We start from the raw sequence: 18,194 nt of genomic DNA, 5'->3' as shown, positions 1-18,194 counted from the left end.
GCCATAGTGCTTTTGATTTGTTATCAGCTTTTGATATTGCATCTATGTGATCTTGCCGCCTTAGTTGTTTCAGCCTCAGATCATACTCTTTTTTGAGCTGTGCTGCAATTCTTTTATAGTTTTCACTTCCCGTAGTATTATATAACTCTTGAGCTTTAAGGAATTCTCTCTTTATTTGCATTGCGGTCTGGTCTGTTAGAATGTGCTTGGGCTTTTTGTTTCTTTGTCGAATTAGCGGACACGTGATATTTATTGCGTGTGACATAGTCCTGTTTAGGTTGTTGTAGGATTCCTCTACATCATTTGTGTTATAGATTATCGCCCAATCTTGCTGGCCAAGGAACCGCTTTAATTCAAGGAGATTATTATTACTCATGTTTCTTCGCTCACTAATAGGTAAGGGGGTTCTTTTACTCTCACAATTTATAGTACAGACCTGCCCAGTATGATCAGATATTCCTGTGTTTATTACCTCTACGTTAACGTCTTTGGGCTGGATGTTAGTGCAAACACAGTCTATTGAGGTCGCAGAGGTTGATGTTATTCGTGTTGGTGGGAGGTCTAGTCTCTGTATATTATGTCCACTTAATATATCTTTCATTAGGGTGTAGTCATTCTTCTTTACTAAGCTGTCAATATTAATATCCCCCATTATCATTACAATTTTGTCTGTAGGAATACTTTCTAACACCTGTGAGAGTATTTCTAGGCTTATTTCAGTGTTTCCTTGATTTCTGTAAACTCCAACAAGGTACATACATGACTTACCAAGTTTTACTTTAATTACTGCAATCTCACAGACTAGTTCTTCGCACAGACTATACATATCGACCATGTCAACGTTGTGTTTCAAATTATCTTTTGCAAAGATTGCAACTCCTCCCTTAAGATGACGTTTCCTACAGTATTCAGCTGTTAACTCATATCCAATTAGCCTTGTATTTTTTATTGTCTCCTTTCTTTGTCCATGTTCTGTTAGAATAACTAGGTCTGGTTGTAAACTGTCCAGAAGGGTGTTAAGACAGTCTATTTTATTGGAGACCCTATCTGTGTTCTGGTGAAGGATGGATATTGTATTGCTTATTTGGGGTTGGGTATGGTGTTTTTTTCTTTTCGATGTGCCAGCTCTAAAAAAGAAATGGTATTAATATTCTTATTGAAAAAGTCTTCAAAGTTTTCACCGGGCAGAAGGATTTTTGCAGTGCAAGGTGGTCCTTTGTGCACCTTGAAGGCATTTCCTGCAGGAAACTGTTCCCGGTCAATTTCTTGTGTATTTTTAGTTGCGTCTTGTTCTGCTCTGGCAATTCGCTGGGTGGATGTGACATGGGTAATTGAGCTTGATTTTCTTTTGGCAATCTGAAGGGAGACGCTAAACAAATTTCTTATCTTGTTGCCGTCGGTGCTGCGGGGGGAATTTTTACTATGGACTTTAAAATTTTGTTTTTGCTTTGGAGAGTTATGGGGGAGCTGTAAAGTTGTTTTGCTTGGTCCCGAACACACAATGTCGAGATCCTCCCGCACAGTTTCTTCGCTTGATGTCCTTAGAGTTGTCTGCATTGTGTTTTTCTGTTTTTGGCTCCAGGTTTGACTGACTCCTGGGAATTCTTCTTGGATTGTCTCTGAGGTGTCCTGGTGAATATACTGACAATCTTTTGTCGGCTTGTCCTTGTATGCAGAGTTTGATATAATTACGAATTGTTCGTGTAGGCATTTCAAAGAGTCATCCATGTGCTCCTGTCTTCTCCTTATTTTAGTCAACTCAGTCAAAATAGGATTACAGAGGGTAATGCCATCTAAGCTTAATTTTTCATCATTAGTTTGTGTTTCAGTAGTTTTTAGTGACTTAGGAACTTGTTTTAGCTTATCATTGTCTTTTTTGAGAAGTTCAATACTGTTTTGAAGGTTTTTAATCTTAATTTTGTCTTCAGAGATGATTTCTTCTCTGTCTCTGTCTTGTTCAATGAACATTTTTTCTAAGTCATATCTCATTTGTTTTTCTTTTAACAGTTGATTTTCAATTTGGAAAAATTTGTCTATCAGTGTGTTGTGTTTATCTAGCATGATATCCTTTTGGTTTTCTAGTTCTTCTACTTGAAGCTGATAGTTTAAATGGCTACTTTTGATGTTTTTTAATTCACAAAGTTCTAATAATAGTTCAGAGTTTTGTATATTTAGCTCCATTATTTGTTGTTTTAATTCTTGATTTTCCATTAAAAGAGCATTTCCAGCCTCTGCTGCCAATGACAAGGAAGTTTCAAGGTCGTTATCTCCCAGATTTTCAGTGTTAATAATTTTGTCTTTTACATCTTCAATTTTAGAGTTGGAGTTTTTGGATTCTCTTTTTATAATGCACATTTCACAGGTCCATGACTCTATTTCCTCTTTTGAAAATAGTTTCAGCTGTTTTTCAGTAATATTGATACAGCCTGCATGAAACCATTTGTTACAATGACCAGTACAGAGAATTGCAGAGTATTTTACTCCTATACTGCAAAAACCACAGGGATTTTTGGTGGCTTTGGATTTTGTTGGTAACATCTTTGACTTAAGTTTTTAGTAAGTATTATCAAAAAATCTAACAGGTTCCAATGTAAGGTTTAATGACAACTAAATGTCTGAAATTAATTAAAAATGTTTCATTGTTGTTTGTTGAATAAAAATATTTTACAGAGTTTGGCTTACACTTTAGCTTAGAGTGGTAGTAGTCTGGTGCTCTGGTTGTGAAGGATGTCAAGTTATTGAAGATATTGAAGAGTTATTGATATATTATTGTCATAATATTTCTGTCAGAAAAGAAATACTTGGGAATAAATATTAAGTTAGTTAGGAATAATAGTTAAGGATTGCAAGTAATCAAACTTGTTCGTTATCAGATAACACAAGATGCATTAAACAACCTCAGTCAAGTTTCAAGGTCAACACAATCAAGATAATAGTCAAAGCTTTATCAATTGTCAATGTCAAAGTTCGGTTGTGCTGTGGTTGGGGATGGAATAGTCTCAGACAGGAAACTACCACAGTTATCAAATGCAGGTTATAACTTCTTGTCAAAAATAAAACTAAGAGATTGTTAATATTACTATTTCCTTATTGAAGACACTGGAAGGAGTGTTAGTTTTTAATAAAATCTTGACTACTTGCAGTGATTTTCACAACACTAAGCTTTTTAAATAATAAACCACAGTTAATCCAACAGTCACAAAACATGTGATTGAGTGAACTGTATAGGTGAGTTTTTTACAATGTTATTTATCCCTAATACTTAAATTTATGGAGTAAAATTTACTATCTCAAAATTATTTAAATACTTAGCCAAAACACCCTTTACACTTTTCTTTCTAAAACACTACAATGAACTTGATTAACACAGTATATAATTGGCACTTGTTGTCACACACATAAGCTCTTAGAAGGATGGTGTGTGCTCTGCCTTTTATCTTATAATTTCCGGTATTTCAAATAACATAGTTTTAAATCTGCTGGTTTTAAATCTTAAAGAAATATTTATTAATGATAAAAAAACCTTCTGTGCTATCTGTATTTATAAAATGTTACAAACAAAACGGGCAGAGTAGGATAAGCGGACCCGGTTTTTATATTGCTTATTACAATTATGGATACTTTATATATCAAATAGCAGAATAGCAGTTTCAAATCAATAAAAATGGTTTAAACAATTACATAATGTCATAAATAATAAAAACCCATAAACATTAATCAAACAAAAAATTAAGACAGGCGAAAGAAAACATGCGATTTAAATAATAAAGAAAACATAATAATAAAACAAATATCTTGAAACCAACAAAGACATAATAAATCATCTTGTAGTGTTATTTTGTACAGTTTTCTAAACTTAACTATATTTTTTATTTAAAAATTAAGTTACATTGAACAAAATATGTTTAGAATATGAAAAAGTGTCTACAGTTGTTGCAGATGATTTGGTAATCATTCAAATTAATTACTATTTGTTTTTTATATCCATGGGTATAATAATCAAATACCGTTTGATAATTGCGATATAAAAAACCGGGTCCGCTTATTGTACCCTACCCAACAAAACAATGTAACATTTACTTACTTTTTACTATTTTCATAGATGACTGTACCTGAATCATTGTGACACAAAGAACACACATTGTGCTTGTTGTCAATAGTCAAATGCCAACCACATGATTTCACTTTGAATTAATTTGGAGCAATAATGTCGAACTGAATAATAGGTTTTAAAATCGTATTATATTGAAGCCATACTTTTATATAAAAGAAAAAAAAAAACTTTGAGCAGCATAGTACTTACGATTACGGTTCTGATGCAGTCAAAACTACATTTATTAATTAAAAATTCTTAGTTTGTTTGATTCCAACTAAAATAGTACATGATTTTCAATATATTCATAATACCAAATTTAGAATGTTTAAAAAAGTCTTTTGGTAATTCTAAGCAATATATGGGTCAACCTCGATTTTTCTCATATTACAATATAATGTTCCAATAGTCAATTAGAAAAGGAAATGACTAGAATTTCTTGCCGGAAAGCAGTTATAGGGAGCAGGCAACTCATATTACAATATAATGTTCCAATAGTCAATTAGAAAAGGAAATGACTAGAATTTCTTGCTGGACAGCAGTTATAAGGAGCAGGCAACGGCGAGAATTACCTATTAGTGATCAGGGGCACTGACATGATCTGGGCTTCAAATTTGGAACTACTCGAGTTAATTTTTTTTCTAGAAGAGCAAGCAGCGCGAAGCGCTGCGCAGCGGGCAAGCATCGTGCGTGATCTTCGTATATACTGAATTGATTCAGACACAGATTCCTTTACCAGATTTTTACGGAAATTTTGTATTGGGCGGATTATATTGGTTTACTTTGCTTTCCAGCATGTAATTATGTGTTTAAAATTGTTTTACATACATTACCTGCATTATATTGTAATATGTAATAACAATAAAAAAAAGGATCACGCACGATGCCTGCCCGCTGCGCAGCGCTTCGCGCTGCTTGCTCTTTTAGGAAAAAAATTAACTCGAGTAGTTCCAAATTTGAAGCCCAGATCACGTCAGTGCCCCTGATCACTAATAGGTAACTCTAAGCAATATATGACCGTCTGGCGGTTGCCTGCTCCCTATAACTGCTTTCCGGCAAGAAATTCTAGTCATTTCCTTTTCTAATTGACTATTGTAACATTATATTGTAATATGAGAAAAATCGAGGTTGACCCATATATTGCTTAGAATTACCAGTCTTTTCAAGTCTCACTTCATTGTTGTGTTCCGACTTTTCTCACAGTGAAATACTATTTGATATCCACCTTTATATTATAGTTTTTTTTCTCCTCACTACAAACTGGACTCTTCACATTTAAAGGAGCAAGGTAATATTCTTGTAACCAAGCAAAATATTGTTCATTGTTTAACAATACATTTTGAAAAATAATGGTATGTTCATCACTATTGTTGTTGCCGATGTCATTAGCCTACTCAGTACATAAATGAAATACAATCAGCTGGCAATGATTCATTTAGAATATCTATAGGTCAAATGTTGTATTCCATTGCTTCGACGGTACTTACGTATTATATCGACCACACTATTATTATTTTAAAACATCAACATATTTGGTAATTTAGAAGCATGGTTGTTGTTAAGGTAACCGCCCACGCCCACAATAGACTTGTGGTCGATATAATGCGTAAGTAACGCTTCGACATTTATAATCAATAATCATGATTCGAAAAATTTTTCACAGCGTCAATTGAGTCTTTTTTAAGTCCATATAGTTTTAATATGTATGTATATATAACATACAAACATATATAAATTAAACATTTAGCTACAAAAATCAAGTTTTTATAATTGGTTTTTAAATTTTGCGAACTTTGTTTTTTGCACATGGGTCATTCCATTTCAAATTAACCTATGAAAAAAATAATTTTGTACTTTGACCTCTCCGATTTTTGTGAGTTTTTAAATGAAATTTGTACCACTAAGACTAGTTAAAATGCAAAATTTTACATTTTTCTACTTTTAAGTTTTTGAACATGTCTCAGTATTTTCTAAACACTGTGATTAATAAACTATTAAAGCTAAATAGCTCAAATTTGTGGTATTCTTTTCCATTTTAATTGGTCTAATTTGATATATCACGTGACTTTTATGTTTTGAATTCTCCCAAAAACTGTTTTTGCAAAACCAAAAATACATCCTCTTCAATTTATTTTGAAAAGATATATATGTTATTTACACTATAACTGGCTCCATATATGCTAAATTTCAGAATGGGCTTTTTAATATGTAAGGGAGATAGGCTATAAAGAATAATATGTTAATGAATGGTTTCTTATTTTTTTAAATATTTTGTTACTGGAGTACACAGTGGTTTGGTGTGAGCAGCCATTGCTAATGTAAATTAAGTAAGTTATTGTGTTCTGCAATCAGTTTGTCAGGTGTGAAATTATCTCCCTTTAATAGTCAATGATTTTAATCCATTTGTTTAATACTTATAAATTACGTGGGAAAACATTTTGATAAATTTTAATAATAAATGTTTAAATAAAGTGCTATTCTTGAATTCTTCAAAGCTTCTATTACAATACGCTTTTTCTCTTATGGAAACAATAAAATTAAATTTGTTGAATCCTTCACATTAATTAAAGAGTGTATCCTGGAACCTCAAATACATCTCTTGGTAGGCACTTGGTATGGTGTTCATGTAAATGTTTATACATGTTATTTTTGATCTCAATTGACTATATCCCAGCCTTTAATAATTTTTATTTGCTGCTGTCACAAAACCAGAAGTGATATATTCTGAACCAGTTGGTGTTACTTGGTAAACAGATATGATACATTCAAGGGATTTGTCCGGACTGAAATGAGATGTGCAAATAACTGCCACCCAAAACTTGCTTATGCAAACATAAGTAAAGTATTTTTTGTATACATACCATTATCTATTATTTCATTATTGAATTTGTTATACAGTTAGTCTTGTAATTCACTAACACCTGGTATTCTTCACACACACATTGATGTAACAGTGCTGGGAAGGTGGATTGTACATTGTCTTGACTGGATTTCAAATCCAGATATTCATCATCCAGGACAAAATTTTGTAGTTTTGCTCATAATCATTAATTTTACGTTCTGGTACAATGTGCAGAAAGACACATCTTATGTTTTTCATTTTGTCCAGGAAGGATGTAGTCCTTAGGCCTAAGCTTACAAACCTTTGAAAAATTAATTTGACTTGGGAATCTTTCTTTAAATAAGCGATAGATTTCTCTGAAATTTGCTAAAACTAATCTCTTTTATTGCTGCACCTTTCCATCTTTATTTCTAATGGTGATGATTATCTGTTTTACCAGGCACCATTCTACTAACGTCATTAGAATTGTTCAAAATACTTAAGGACAGGCTGTCACTTTCTACTTTTTAGAATCCAGTCTGTCTGTATAATTGAATACAGTACCTTTTAAAGGATTACAAAAGGTAATATTGAAAAATTGTGCTTCAGCAATACTACATTCATACATAAACTAGTTATATTGTCAAAATAAAAACTATTGATTAAACATTAAGAGATTAACTAAAAAAAATGTTTCCATATGTAAATTTAGAAGTATTAACCAAATTAGAAGTAAAACATTATTTAGAAAAGGGAGATAGTTTCTCACCTAACTGATTGCTGATTTGTACCTTACTTAATGTACATAGCAATGGCTGCTCACATTAAACCGCTGTGTACTCCAGTGGCAAAATAATTGTTTAAATAAGAACCAATTTAAGTCCCGTTCTGAAATTTGGCATATATGTAGTCAGTTATAGTGTTAATAACATATATTTTTTCAAACAAATGAAGACAACATGTTTTGGCTTCAAAAGTTGGTTATGGGAGAGTTAAAAAATTAAAAACATAAAACAACATAGTCATGTGATACACCAAATTAAAGAGCTATTAAAATAGAAACAATTGCCACAAATTAGAGCTCTTTAACTTTAATAGCTATGGTGATTAGAAAATGTGAGATATAACCAAAAACTGCCTTTGTATGGGGTTTTAAAAGCCTGTAAATCAAAACCCAAAAGCAGAAAAATGTAAAATTTTGCTTTATAACTAGTGTTGGTAGGTACAACTTCCACACAAAAGATCTGAGTGGTAAAGGTCCAGACTATTGGTTGATTCGACATGTAATGACCCACGTATCACTACAAATTGTACCTGTAACTGTTCTTAAGTTTAAAAGTTATCTATATACAGTTATAAATAACAAGTGATCTAGTGTAGACCTACAAGTATTTGATATGAAAGGAGATTAGGGTCCAGTTCACTGTTTGTGTTTTAGAAACCTACGCTAGAAGACTCTTCACTTAAACCACTCATTGAATAATCACTCATTTTCCAAGTATTTTGTTACTGTATTTTCACTGATAGATAAAAAATTACACTTCACTTTTGAATAATAATCCATGTAAGTAACTAAATTACAATTAATAACTTGGGGCAAATGGCAAAATTGATGACAGCAGATCAACAATAGCCACTGCTACATGTATTTTGTTTCATTTTTAATACTAATATGATAAAAATACATTTGACCACAGTTTTTGTAAGGTTGGTTACGGTATGTATAAATGTATAAATAAAACAAAATTGTGACCTTTCAACCACGTTTTGTTTTGTTTTTTCGTTTTTTTTTTGCTTGTCCGTTTAGTTGAACGCTGACTCTTGCACTTTTAAATGGATGTCTGTGTAATCAGATGTTAGCACTAAAAGAAGGGGGAAATTATTTTGATTTAAAATAAATTAATAAAGAACATTAGAGAAGATGAATTATTATGCTTAATTGTTTAGCTTAATAATAAGTGTGCTGGATACAATTTACGAGACATTCAGATTATATAAACTTACAAGGGCCCAAATTTATTGTTCAATATTAATTCTTAATTATGTGTAATTTACAGATTTAACATAATAAGAAATACAAGAAACCCTCCTTATGAAGACTAGTACTCAAATATTGGTAAGTTATGTGTTCAAAACATCTTCAATAATAAATTATATATTTTGTGTGTCTGTTTGTGTTTTTCTATATAGTCCACCATATAAATTTATGGATATGGAAACTTTTCCCACTTTAAACCATTAGGACTTCTCGATTCCAATTTGCTGTGTGTGGTTGGGCGTTGTCACCCAAAAACAACATTTTTGAACTTAAATTTCCTCTACGCTTGTTTTGTATTGATCTTCCTAACATTTACTTGGTTTCACAATACCTCACAGAATTTATGGTTGTGGCAATTTCTAAGATATCAACAAGAACTCCTTTCCTATTCCAAAAAATAGTTGCCATAATATTCCCTGCCAACAATGTTTGCATGCATTTCCTTCGTTTTTTGGAGAATGTGTGTGCCCCCACTTTATAGACAGTAATTTAGTTTTAGAATTCACGTGTTTTACCCAAATCTCGTTTCCTGTAATGATTTGAACGAGCAACGAGTCATCATCTTTTTCATTAGTATCCAAAAATGTCAATGAAGCAGCATTTTTAATGGTTCCTGTTAAGATTGTTGGTATCTATCTTGCACAAAGTTTATACTGCTGAACACTTGCTCTTTGAGTTAAATTTAAAATTATTGGTTAATTGCATGTTTCTTTTACTACAGTAGATTTTCCAATAAAAAGAGCTCCTTCTTCAATGATATGTTCATCAGTTCAGATTTTAATCTTTATGGTTTTGCATAACATTTCTGTGATAAATACCACTAATTTTATTGAAGAGTTTGATTACCGTTACCTATGTATTGTATTTTAAAGTTTTATACTGTTAATTAGACAACTGAAGTTTGGGGTCTGAAGTTCAAAAACCAGTTGGTATGGCAGATGGTTTTGATAAACAAGGAGAAGCAGTGGAAGGTTTGCATGACATTGGTTTTGGATTTGTTGAAATTGGTTCCGTGACCCCTAATCCACAACTTGGAAATGAAAAAGCTAGAGTTTTTAGGCTTGTAGAAAATTCAGCAATTATAAATAGGTGAGTAATATGTCATGTGATATATAATATAATTAGTATACAATATCTTATTGTGTAGTTACACAATTCCATTTATAAGTACAGTATAGTACCATGTTTAGAGTTCCAAAACATAGAAGAAAGGTCTAGTTTTAACCCATTCGTGACTGAATAAATTACTATAATTTTTGGACTACAGAATTGGATATTTTCCGTGCTTTCGTGTAAGAACAGGTGCACTTTGCATAACATTTACTGTATAACATGCTATGAATATTATAAATGTACCTTAGTTATTGCTTGTAATTGTATGAACACAAAATGTTAGTTTTTTTAAATATACATATATTTACACTATTTACAAATTTTTATTGTACTTCTTTAGAAGTTGGTTTGGGTTTGAAACACCTCAAAACATGTTTCCAGATGAAGTGGAACATGACACTTTTTACTACATTGGTACACGTTTCACTTCTTTTCCCCTGTGAGGCACAAACTTTACATTTTCTTGAGGGCCTGGCTTTGGTGGTTGGAGGTATCTTTTCAATAAAATGCCCTCAAAAATTTCCTTGAAGGCGCAGTGGTGATTCTCCACAAGCGGGAGGCCTACCAAAGGGTTACCTGAGCCTAAAAGGTTTTGTCACAGAAGTGATTAAACACATCTGATTAAGTGCAGTTTTCTCCTAACTGCCTCGAAATGATAGGATTTATTTCCATGATTTTATTATAAAACTCATTGTACTAACAGTATTTGGTCCAACACTCCACGCAAAATCACAAGGCCTAGCCGGTGGGTTATCGTCACTTTTATTATCACTGCTGTCGTCGTTTGTACAATCTGACATTTCATTATTTTCATGTACCATGTCATCTTGTTCACTGTCACTTTCCTCATCACCACTTTCATCTAAAACATTAGCAACGTAAGCCGCAAAATCATCCGAATTTACGAACACATCATTCCGGTTGCAAGACGCCATCTTGACTGGTTACAAACGAAAGAAAGCTGTTTTGCCAAGATGATTTGAGGCAATATCAGATGATTTTCAGCAAGAAAGAAGAAGAAAAACATAGACCAGAATATTTAGAACAAAATATGCAGCAAATGTGAATGCCTCTGCGATCTATCGGCAATATATTCAACTACGTCGATGACGTGTCTAGCGGACGGGCGCTGCCCGTCTTTAGTCGTTGGGCCACGCGAAGTGAAGGACGGAAACTGCCCGTCCAATGTCTTCAATGGGTTAACAATCAAATCAAAGTCATTTTCTGACAATCTTAAAAAAAAACTATTGTAAAAAACTGATGTAAAAAAAAACTATTGTTAAAAAACCTGATATTATTTCTTGCACTGCAGGATCACAAGATCAGAGATCACATGTAAAAACAAAAGTGGGCAACAAAATACATGATTATTACATAAATAGTAAGAACAAATTTTAAAATTCTAAAAATATTTTAATTTTACACCATAATATTCAACACTTACCATCTTGCCTAGATCAGTTACAAATCAATTTAGAGGAAATTAAACCTGACATATTGGCATTATCAGAACATAAAATGACCGAAGCAGACTTAGTATATCTCAACATAGAAAATTACACAGTGAGGTCATTTTTTTCTTGTAAAGGTGCTCTTGGTGGTGGGGTTATAATTTTGGCTCAAAAAATATTACTAGCAAGATTGTCTTGGTCTTCGAGGTGCAGGAAATGGTAACAGAAAAAGAGTTTGAATGTTGTGTAACAGAATTTAAAATTAGGAATTATTTTTTTGTTTTGGCTTGTATATATCGGTCCCCTGACTATTGTTATGTAAACTCTTTTCTGAACAAATTAGAAACCCTCATTGATACTCTTTGTAATAAATACATCAGTGTCATAATTACCGGAGATCTAAACATAAATGTGTTAAAAAAAGATAATATTTACCATAAGTTTTGCAATATTCTTAAAATGTACAATATGGATTACAAAATAGATTTTCCAACTAGAGTAACTCACAATTCAAAGTCAGCCATAGATAATTTTATTACAAATATTAAAAGTAATAAGTTATTAGCAGGTGGTTTAGTAACCAAAATTGTGGATTACGATGCTCAATATCTTAAGATAATGGACATTCACAGTAGTCATAGAAATAACACTAAAACAGTATGTAGAAAGTTTGATAAATGCAATTATGAATTATTTTTCAAATATCTCAAAGCTGAAGAGTGGTTGGAAGTCTATCAGGCCCCTGTAGAAAACAAATATGACATATTTCATAACACATTTTTCTATTATTTTGATGTAAGTTTCCCAAAAGTAACAGTTACAGAAAAACCATTCAAAACTCAAAATTGGTTAGCAAATGATCTGAGGAATAAAAAAACTGAATTAGTGGAACTAGAAAAAAGTTTAGATCCTCAAAAAACTTAAGTCTTAAACCAATCATTGATGAAAATAGGAGATCACTGAATCAAGACATTACCAGCACACAAAAAAATATTATGAGTAACAAAATTTTAAGATCCTCAAATAAAGCCAAAACCACTTGGAGTATAGTTAACTTATATTTGAGAGAATCACAACAGAAAATAACAACATAACACTGTGCAAAGAAGGGTTGCTAATCAGTAATCCAAGAGCAATTTGTGAATTTTTTAATGATTTCTTTATAATTACAGTTGACAAATTAATAGTACCAAATATAAAGCCACAAAAGATTAGTCAAGCCCAACAAAACTTCAATTACAATATGAAAAAGACATTTTCCTTCAAACCAGTAACTGAAAAAGAAGTAGAAAAGATCTTTCTCTCTTTTGAAAATAAGTACTCTGCCGGTGTAGATGAAATTCCAATGACAGTAATTAAAGGTTCAGTAGAATTCATCAAGAAACCTTTAACACATCTAATTAACTCTTCTATTTTTTCGGGACATTTTCCCTCAAAATTAAAAATATCGAAAATCATCCCAATCTTTAAAAAAGATGATACAAAAGAAGTTTCTTGTTATAGACCAGTGTCAATTCTACCCTCCTTCTCAAAAATCTTTGAACGTATTGTTTATAACCAATTACTTAAATTTTTACAATCAAATAAATTATTAGATGAAGAACAGCATGGGTTTTTACCAGGCAAATCAACTATTATAGCAAGTATAGAATTCATTGAAAATATTATAAACTCAGTTGATGCCAGAAAAAAAGTTATAGGTATTTTCCTTGATTTATCACGTGCCTTTGACAGTGTATCCCATGCGCTGTTGTTAAACAAACTCAAAAATTTAGGAATAGTAAAAAAAGAACTAAATTGGTTTACTTCCTATCTTAACAATATGCAACAATACGTGGAAACACAGTTCACAGAAAATATCAAGGGCAACACTTATTTAAGAAAGGTCGTCTCAGCCCAGCAAACAATCAAGTATGGCGTTCCCCAAGGCTCAATATTGGGACCCTTACTTTTTATTTGTTATCTTGGAGGGATAACCAAAAATATAATTCAAAGTAAAATGTGTATATATGCAGATGACACTAATATGGTAGTAACGGGCAATTCAAACGAAGAGATAGAGATTTCTGCCTATATTGAGCTAGCAGCCATTGAAGAATTCTTAAAAAATCATAATCTGTTATTGAATTTAAAAAAATCCAATTTCATAACGTTCTCGACAAAACAAAATCGGCACAAAATTCAACCATCACTTATAATTGGCAATGATCTCATAGCACAAGCAAATTGTACCAAATTTTTAGGTTTAATCATAGATGAACACCTTTCTTGGAATAAACATGTTAACAATGTATTAAATAAAATTTCATCAGGAATCTACGCCTTACGGCGTATGTCAAAGTTATGCGACCAAAGTGCTCTAAAAAAATTTACTACGCACTCATTCATTCACATTTAGCATACGGAATAAGTATCTATGGAGCAAAAGCCAAACAAAATCTTGACAAGATACTAAAAATGCAAAAAAAAGCAGTTAGAATAATATTAAACCTAAACAGATGAGATTCAGCAAAACACCTGTTTAGTGAGCTCAAAATTCCAACAATTTATTGTCTTTATGCTACGGAGGTCATTAAATATGTTAAAAGTAATTCTACAAAATTTTTAACAGTGAAGCATGACTACAATACACGTAATAAAATCAGCACTGACAAACATAACTTGACATTCTATGAAATGAAAACAGAATATATGGGGAAAAAATGTTTCAACTGTTTACCCAAAGAAATAAAAGATTACAATGGCAAAACGTTTGATAGTGAAGTAAAAAAATATTTCACAAATAAAGCTTTATACTCAATTGGAGAATTATTATCAAACAATTAGCAGAAAACTGCTTAAAAATAATTGTAAATGTTAGTGTTAGTTTTAATATAAGTTTTAGTATTAGTTTTAGTTTTAGTTTTAGATTTTTATAGTTATTGACGCTATTCATGTACAGTTGATGTTTACATTTAATGTAGCTCAATGTATGTTTTGGAATAAAGAAAATTCTCTCTCTCTCTCTCTCTCTCTCTCTCTCTCTCTCTCTCTCTCACACACACAAGCCAGACATTTGGAATCAATTGCTAGTTAGTCTCAGGTGCTCAGACCACCAGGAAATGTTAATTTGATCTTTAATTTAATTTTAAAAGTAACATCTAAAAGTTTGAAATATCCTTAGTTTGTTATACAAATGTGGATAAATTCATGTTAATATAAAAATGCATATACTTAATTGAACTACAATGAATGAAATTAAAATGTTGTTTTCTGGACTTTAATCATTGACAGGATAGTTTTTTACAACCTTATTAACATTATTGAGAACAAGAATAACAATATTATGTTCATTATTTGTCCATACTTTCCCTTGTTATTAAATAAATTAGTTTCCTTTTCACTAACTTTATTGTAAAAAAACAACCTTTTTAAAAGGGTTACTCCAAACTGATGAAGTTACATACATTATAGGGTTATTATATCTCCAAATTTCCCCAGAGTATTTTAACTCTACAACTGGCAGTCGCCTGATTATCAGTTGATAATTAATGTTTCTGTAGTGGCAGTCGCCTGAAAATCAGTCGATTTGACACGTGCCCGTTTGACATCTGTTATAATCAATACACGAACTAAACTGCAATGATTCATATACCACTGGAATCAGAAATAGTTGCTGATTTGATCGATGTATTTTGTTTTGTTTTGTATGCCATGATGTAACTATAGACAATAGACAATAGACAAATTTCTTTATTACGTGTTCATTAAGAACAGAAATAGGGTCATGAAATACTATGATGTATTGAAAACGAGAGTTGTTTGTAAACAGTCGGCCATTGTTGTTGTATTGGTACCTGGTCGTGTTATTCTTTTCCATCTAAAACGTAAGTTTATTACATGAAATAAGTGATTTATGTAATAAGTGTGTTTATTTATGCGTATAAATTCTCATAGATTGTGTTTTATCAGTTTATTTTGTAATGTTATGAAGAAATATATGTGAAAAATATATTAGTGAACTTTTGTATTCTAGGCTATGTGCAGTGTTGTGATAGTTTTAGTTAGCTTTAGGATAATTTTCATATGCAATGATCATGATATAAAACTTCTTTATTTATTTTTATAGGCTTACTTTTAGTGTATTTTATGAATTTTTCGAGTAATAAATAAGGTTTTGATGAATTTTATAACACAGTCGTATCCATAGCAACGAATTTAGCCATATTGTACTTTCTTCAGTTTAGAGTATTTCATAATTGTTTTAATAAAAAAATGTAGTAAACTATACATTTTCTAAAACTATAAAAAATTTTCAACATTTTGGGTATTTTGGAAATATTTTTTTCACACAATATGTCTTTTATAGGTGCACCCCCACCACTTTTACATACATTTTTTATTTTTTGAAAATAAACTTAGTAAAAGAGTGATACATTTTTTATATTTTGGGGTTTTTTCGCATAAATAAAAAATAAATTTTCTTGTGAAAACAATGAGATATAATACATATAGGTTTATAATCAAATTATATTAAAAAAAAATTAAAAACCGATACTACTGCAAAACACCTCAAAATGGCCTGCCACTTGAGGACATTTCAACTGCCAGCTCGAGGGTTAAGGATGAACATATAATCTGTAGAGAAACACAAGCCTATTGAGTGATAGGCTTAAATGATGCTCAGCCAAATTCCAGGTTTTCACATGCACCATCATAGAACTTAATCTTGTCTGTAGGAATGAAGTTTCATACAATATTTAAAGTTTACTTATGATTTTTTTCCCAAGATATCTTGTCATGTGATACATTGACATTTCTGTTCATTGAGCTGTCATACCACTATTTATAATAATAATAACAGTCTCTGTGAGCTAGGGAGGGTACTACAATGCAAGAGTGCTCTGAAATCAAATCTTGTCACCGACGCTGTCATACCACTATTTATAATAATAATAACTGTTGTGAGCTAGGGAGGGTACTACAATGCAAGAGTGCTCTGAAATCAAATCTTGTCACCGACGCTGTCATACCACTATTTATAATAATAATAACAGTTGTTGTGAGCTAGGGAGGGTACTACAATGCAAGAGTGCTGTGAAATCAAATCTTGTCACCGACTTTCCACTCTATTCATTTTTTGTACTGTTTAAATAAGCTACATGTATTAATCTTTCATATGTTAAAACCTCTTATGATTGTACTCAGCTTTTTTTTCAAATTAATTTATCTGCTCGCTGCCATCGTTATTAACCCTCTCCCGCTCGCATTGTTTCCAGGCGCTCACGGTGCTTCTAACCTCAATTAATTCGCTCTGCCGGTCGCGCTCGGTCAAAATACGCGCGTATTTTATAACTACACACGTTCTGTCATTGTAATTAACTATAATTATATATATATTAATTATTTTACTATATATTGGTTCAATGAAGTTGATTGTACGATACCAGGGAGGGGGGACACGGACAGCTGGGCGCGGGGTTGTTTGTTGCGCAGTTACTTGGTGAAGGTCATTGTCTGGCTCGTCGTCACTGCCACTGCCACTGTGATCACTCCGAACTACATCCTCAATGCCACCAACTACTTCACAAGGCTCTGGTACATCACTACACTCACTTGAATCGTCGCAATCACTACTAATAACGAGATCGATTTCACTGTCACGAAGTGTACGACTACAACCCGCCATTGTTTCCGCTTAACTAATATAAATAGCAAAATAATGGAATAAATCTACTGTAAAAGTAAAGTAAATGGTCTCCTGATAGCAAACAACCCGTAGTAGTACAAAATATTGCTACTCGAGAGCAGCACTTATCGGCTTTTGTGGATAAAGCAGTGCGTGCCAATCTGTGTCGTTTAAGCTGCAGTGGCTATGTGGTGGCCGTGCTGATTCATGCCTTGCGAGTGGGAGAGGGTTAAGATAGTCAACATTGTTGACCAATGTAAAAAATTTGCTAATGCTCAGCCGAATCTCATGGATTGACATGCACCATCATCGAACTGATTGTTCCCCATATAGAAATAAAGCTTCATGTAACATTTAAATCACTACAGAGGCTTTGTAGCTAAAATTTCCTCTTTTCCCACATTACCAAATGGCAACCCTAGATCTCCAAGTATACATAATGAATAAATTTTTAACAATGTAATAACAAGTTGTCTTACATCAAATTTTGTCATGTGGTTCCTACAGATCACAGATACAAAAGTTCTGCGGTTTTATTGTGCAGATTATAACAGTTTACTGGTTTGTAATGGATAAATGTTTTGGAACATTTTAATCTATAGAGTAAATTATGACTTAATTTAATCTTATAATTGAATTATTCAATGATGCTTTTGTGCGTTATGCTACATAATGTGATTATCGTGTTTATAATTTGAATATGTTTTAGGTATGGATTTAACAGTGATGGGCATGACAAAGTGTATGAGAGACTACAATCTTTGAAACAAAATGAGTCGTTTAGAGTAGTCATTGGTGTTAATTTGGGAAAAAATAAAGACTCGATAGATCCAGTTGATGATTATATTAAAGGTATTGAAAAATTTGGACATGTTGCTGATTACATTGTCATTCATATTTCAAGGTAAGTGAATTATTTATATTTCTGTTGTTTATGTATTTTGTTATCTGATTTACATTTCAGAAAGAAATTTTGGCTTTTTATCATAAAGTAGTCATATTTTGATATT

General features: G+C 32.0%; 1 protein-coding gene across 1 annotated transcript in view; it reads left to right on the top strand.

The window, feature by feature from the left end:
- Nucleotides 1-5,641: 5,641 nt before the first annotated feature.
- Nucleotides 5,642-18,194, top strand: part of LOC124369559 (dihydroorotate dehydrogenase (quinone), mitochondrial-like) — a 31,465-nt gene continuing 18,912 nt past the window's right edge. Inside the window, 3 exon segments of the mRNA XM_046827587.1 lie at nucleotides 5,642-5,703; nucleotides 9,853-10,041; nucleotides 17,894-18,088. Coding sequence (XP_046683543.1) covers nucleotides 5,642-5,703; nucleotides 9,853-10,041; nucleotides 17,894-18,088 — 446 coding nt within the window.

Source organism: Homalodisca vitripennis, chromosome X, assembly GCF_021130785.1.
Source record: "Homalodisca vitripennis isolate AUS2020 chromosome X, UT_GWSS_2.1, whole genome shotgun sequence".
Classification (NCBI taxonomy): domain Eukaryota; kingdom Metazoa; phylum Arthropoda; class Insecta; order Hemiptera; family Cicadellidae; genus Homalodisca; species Homalodisca vitripennis.
Note: the sequence above shows the minus strand (reverse complement) of the source record. Positions and strands in the feature narration are given on the sequence as shown.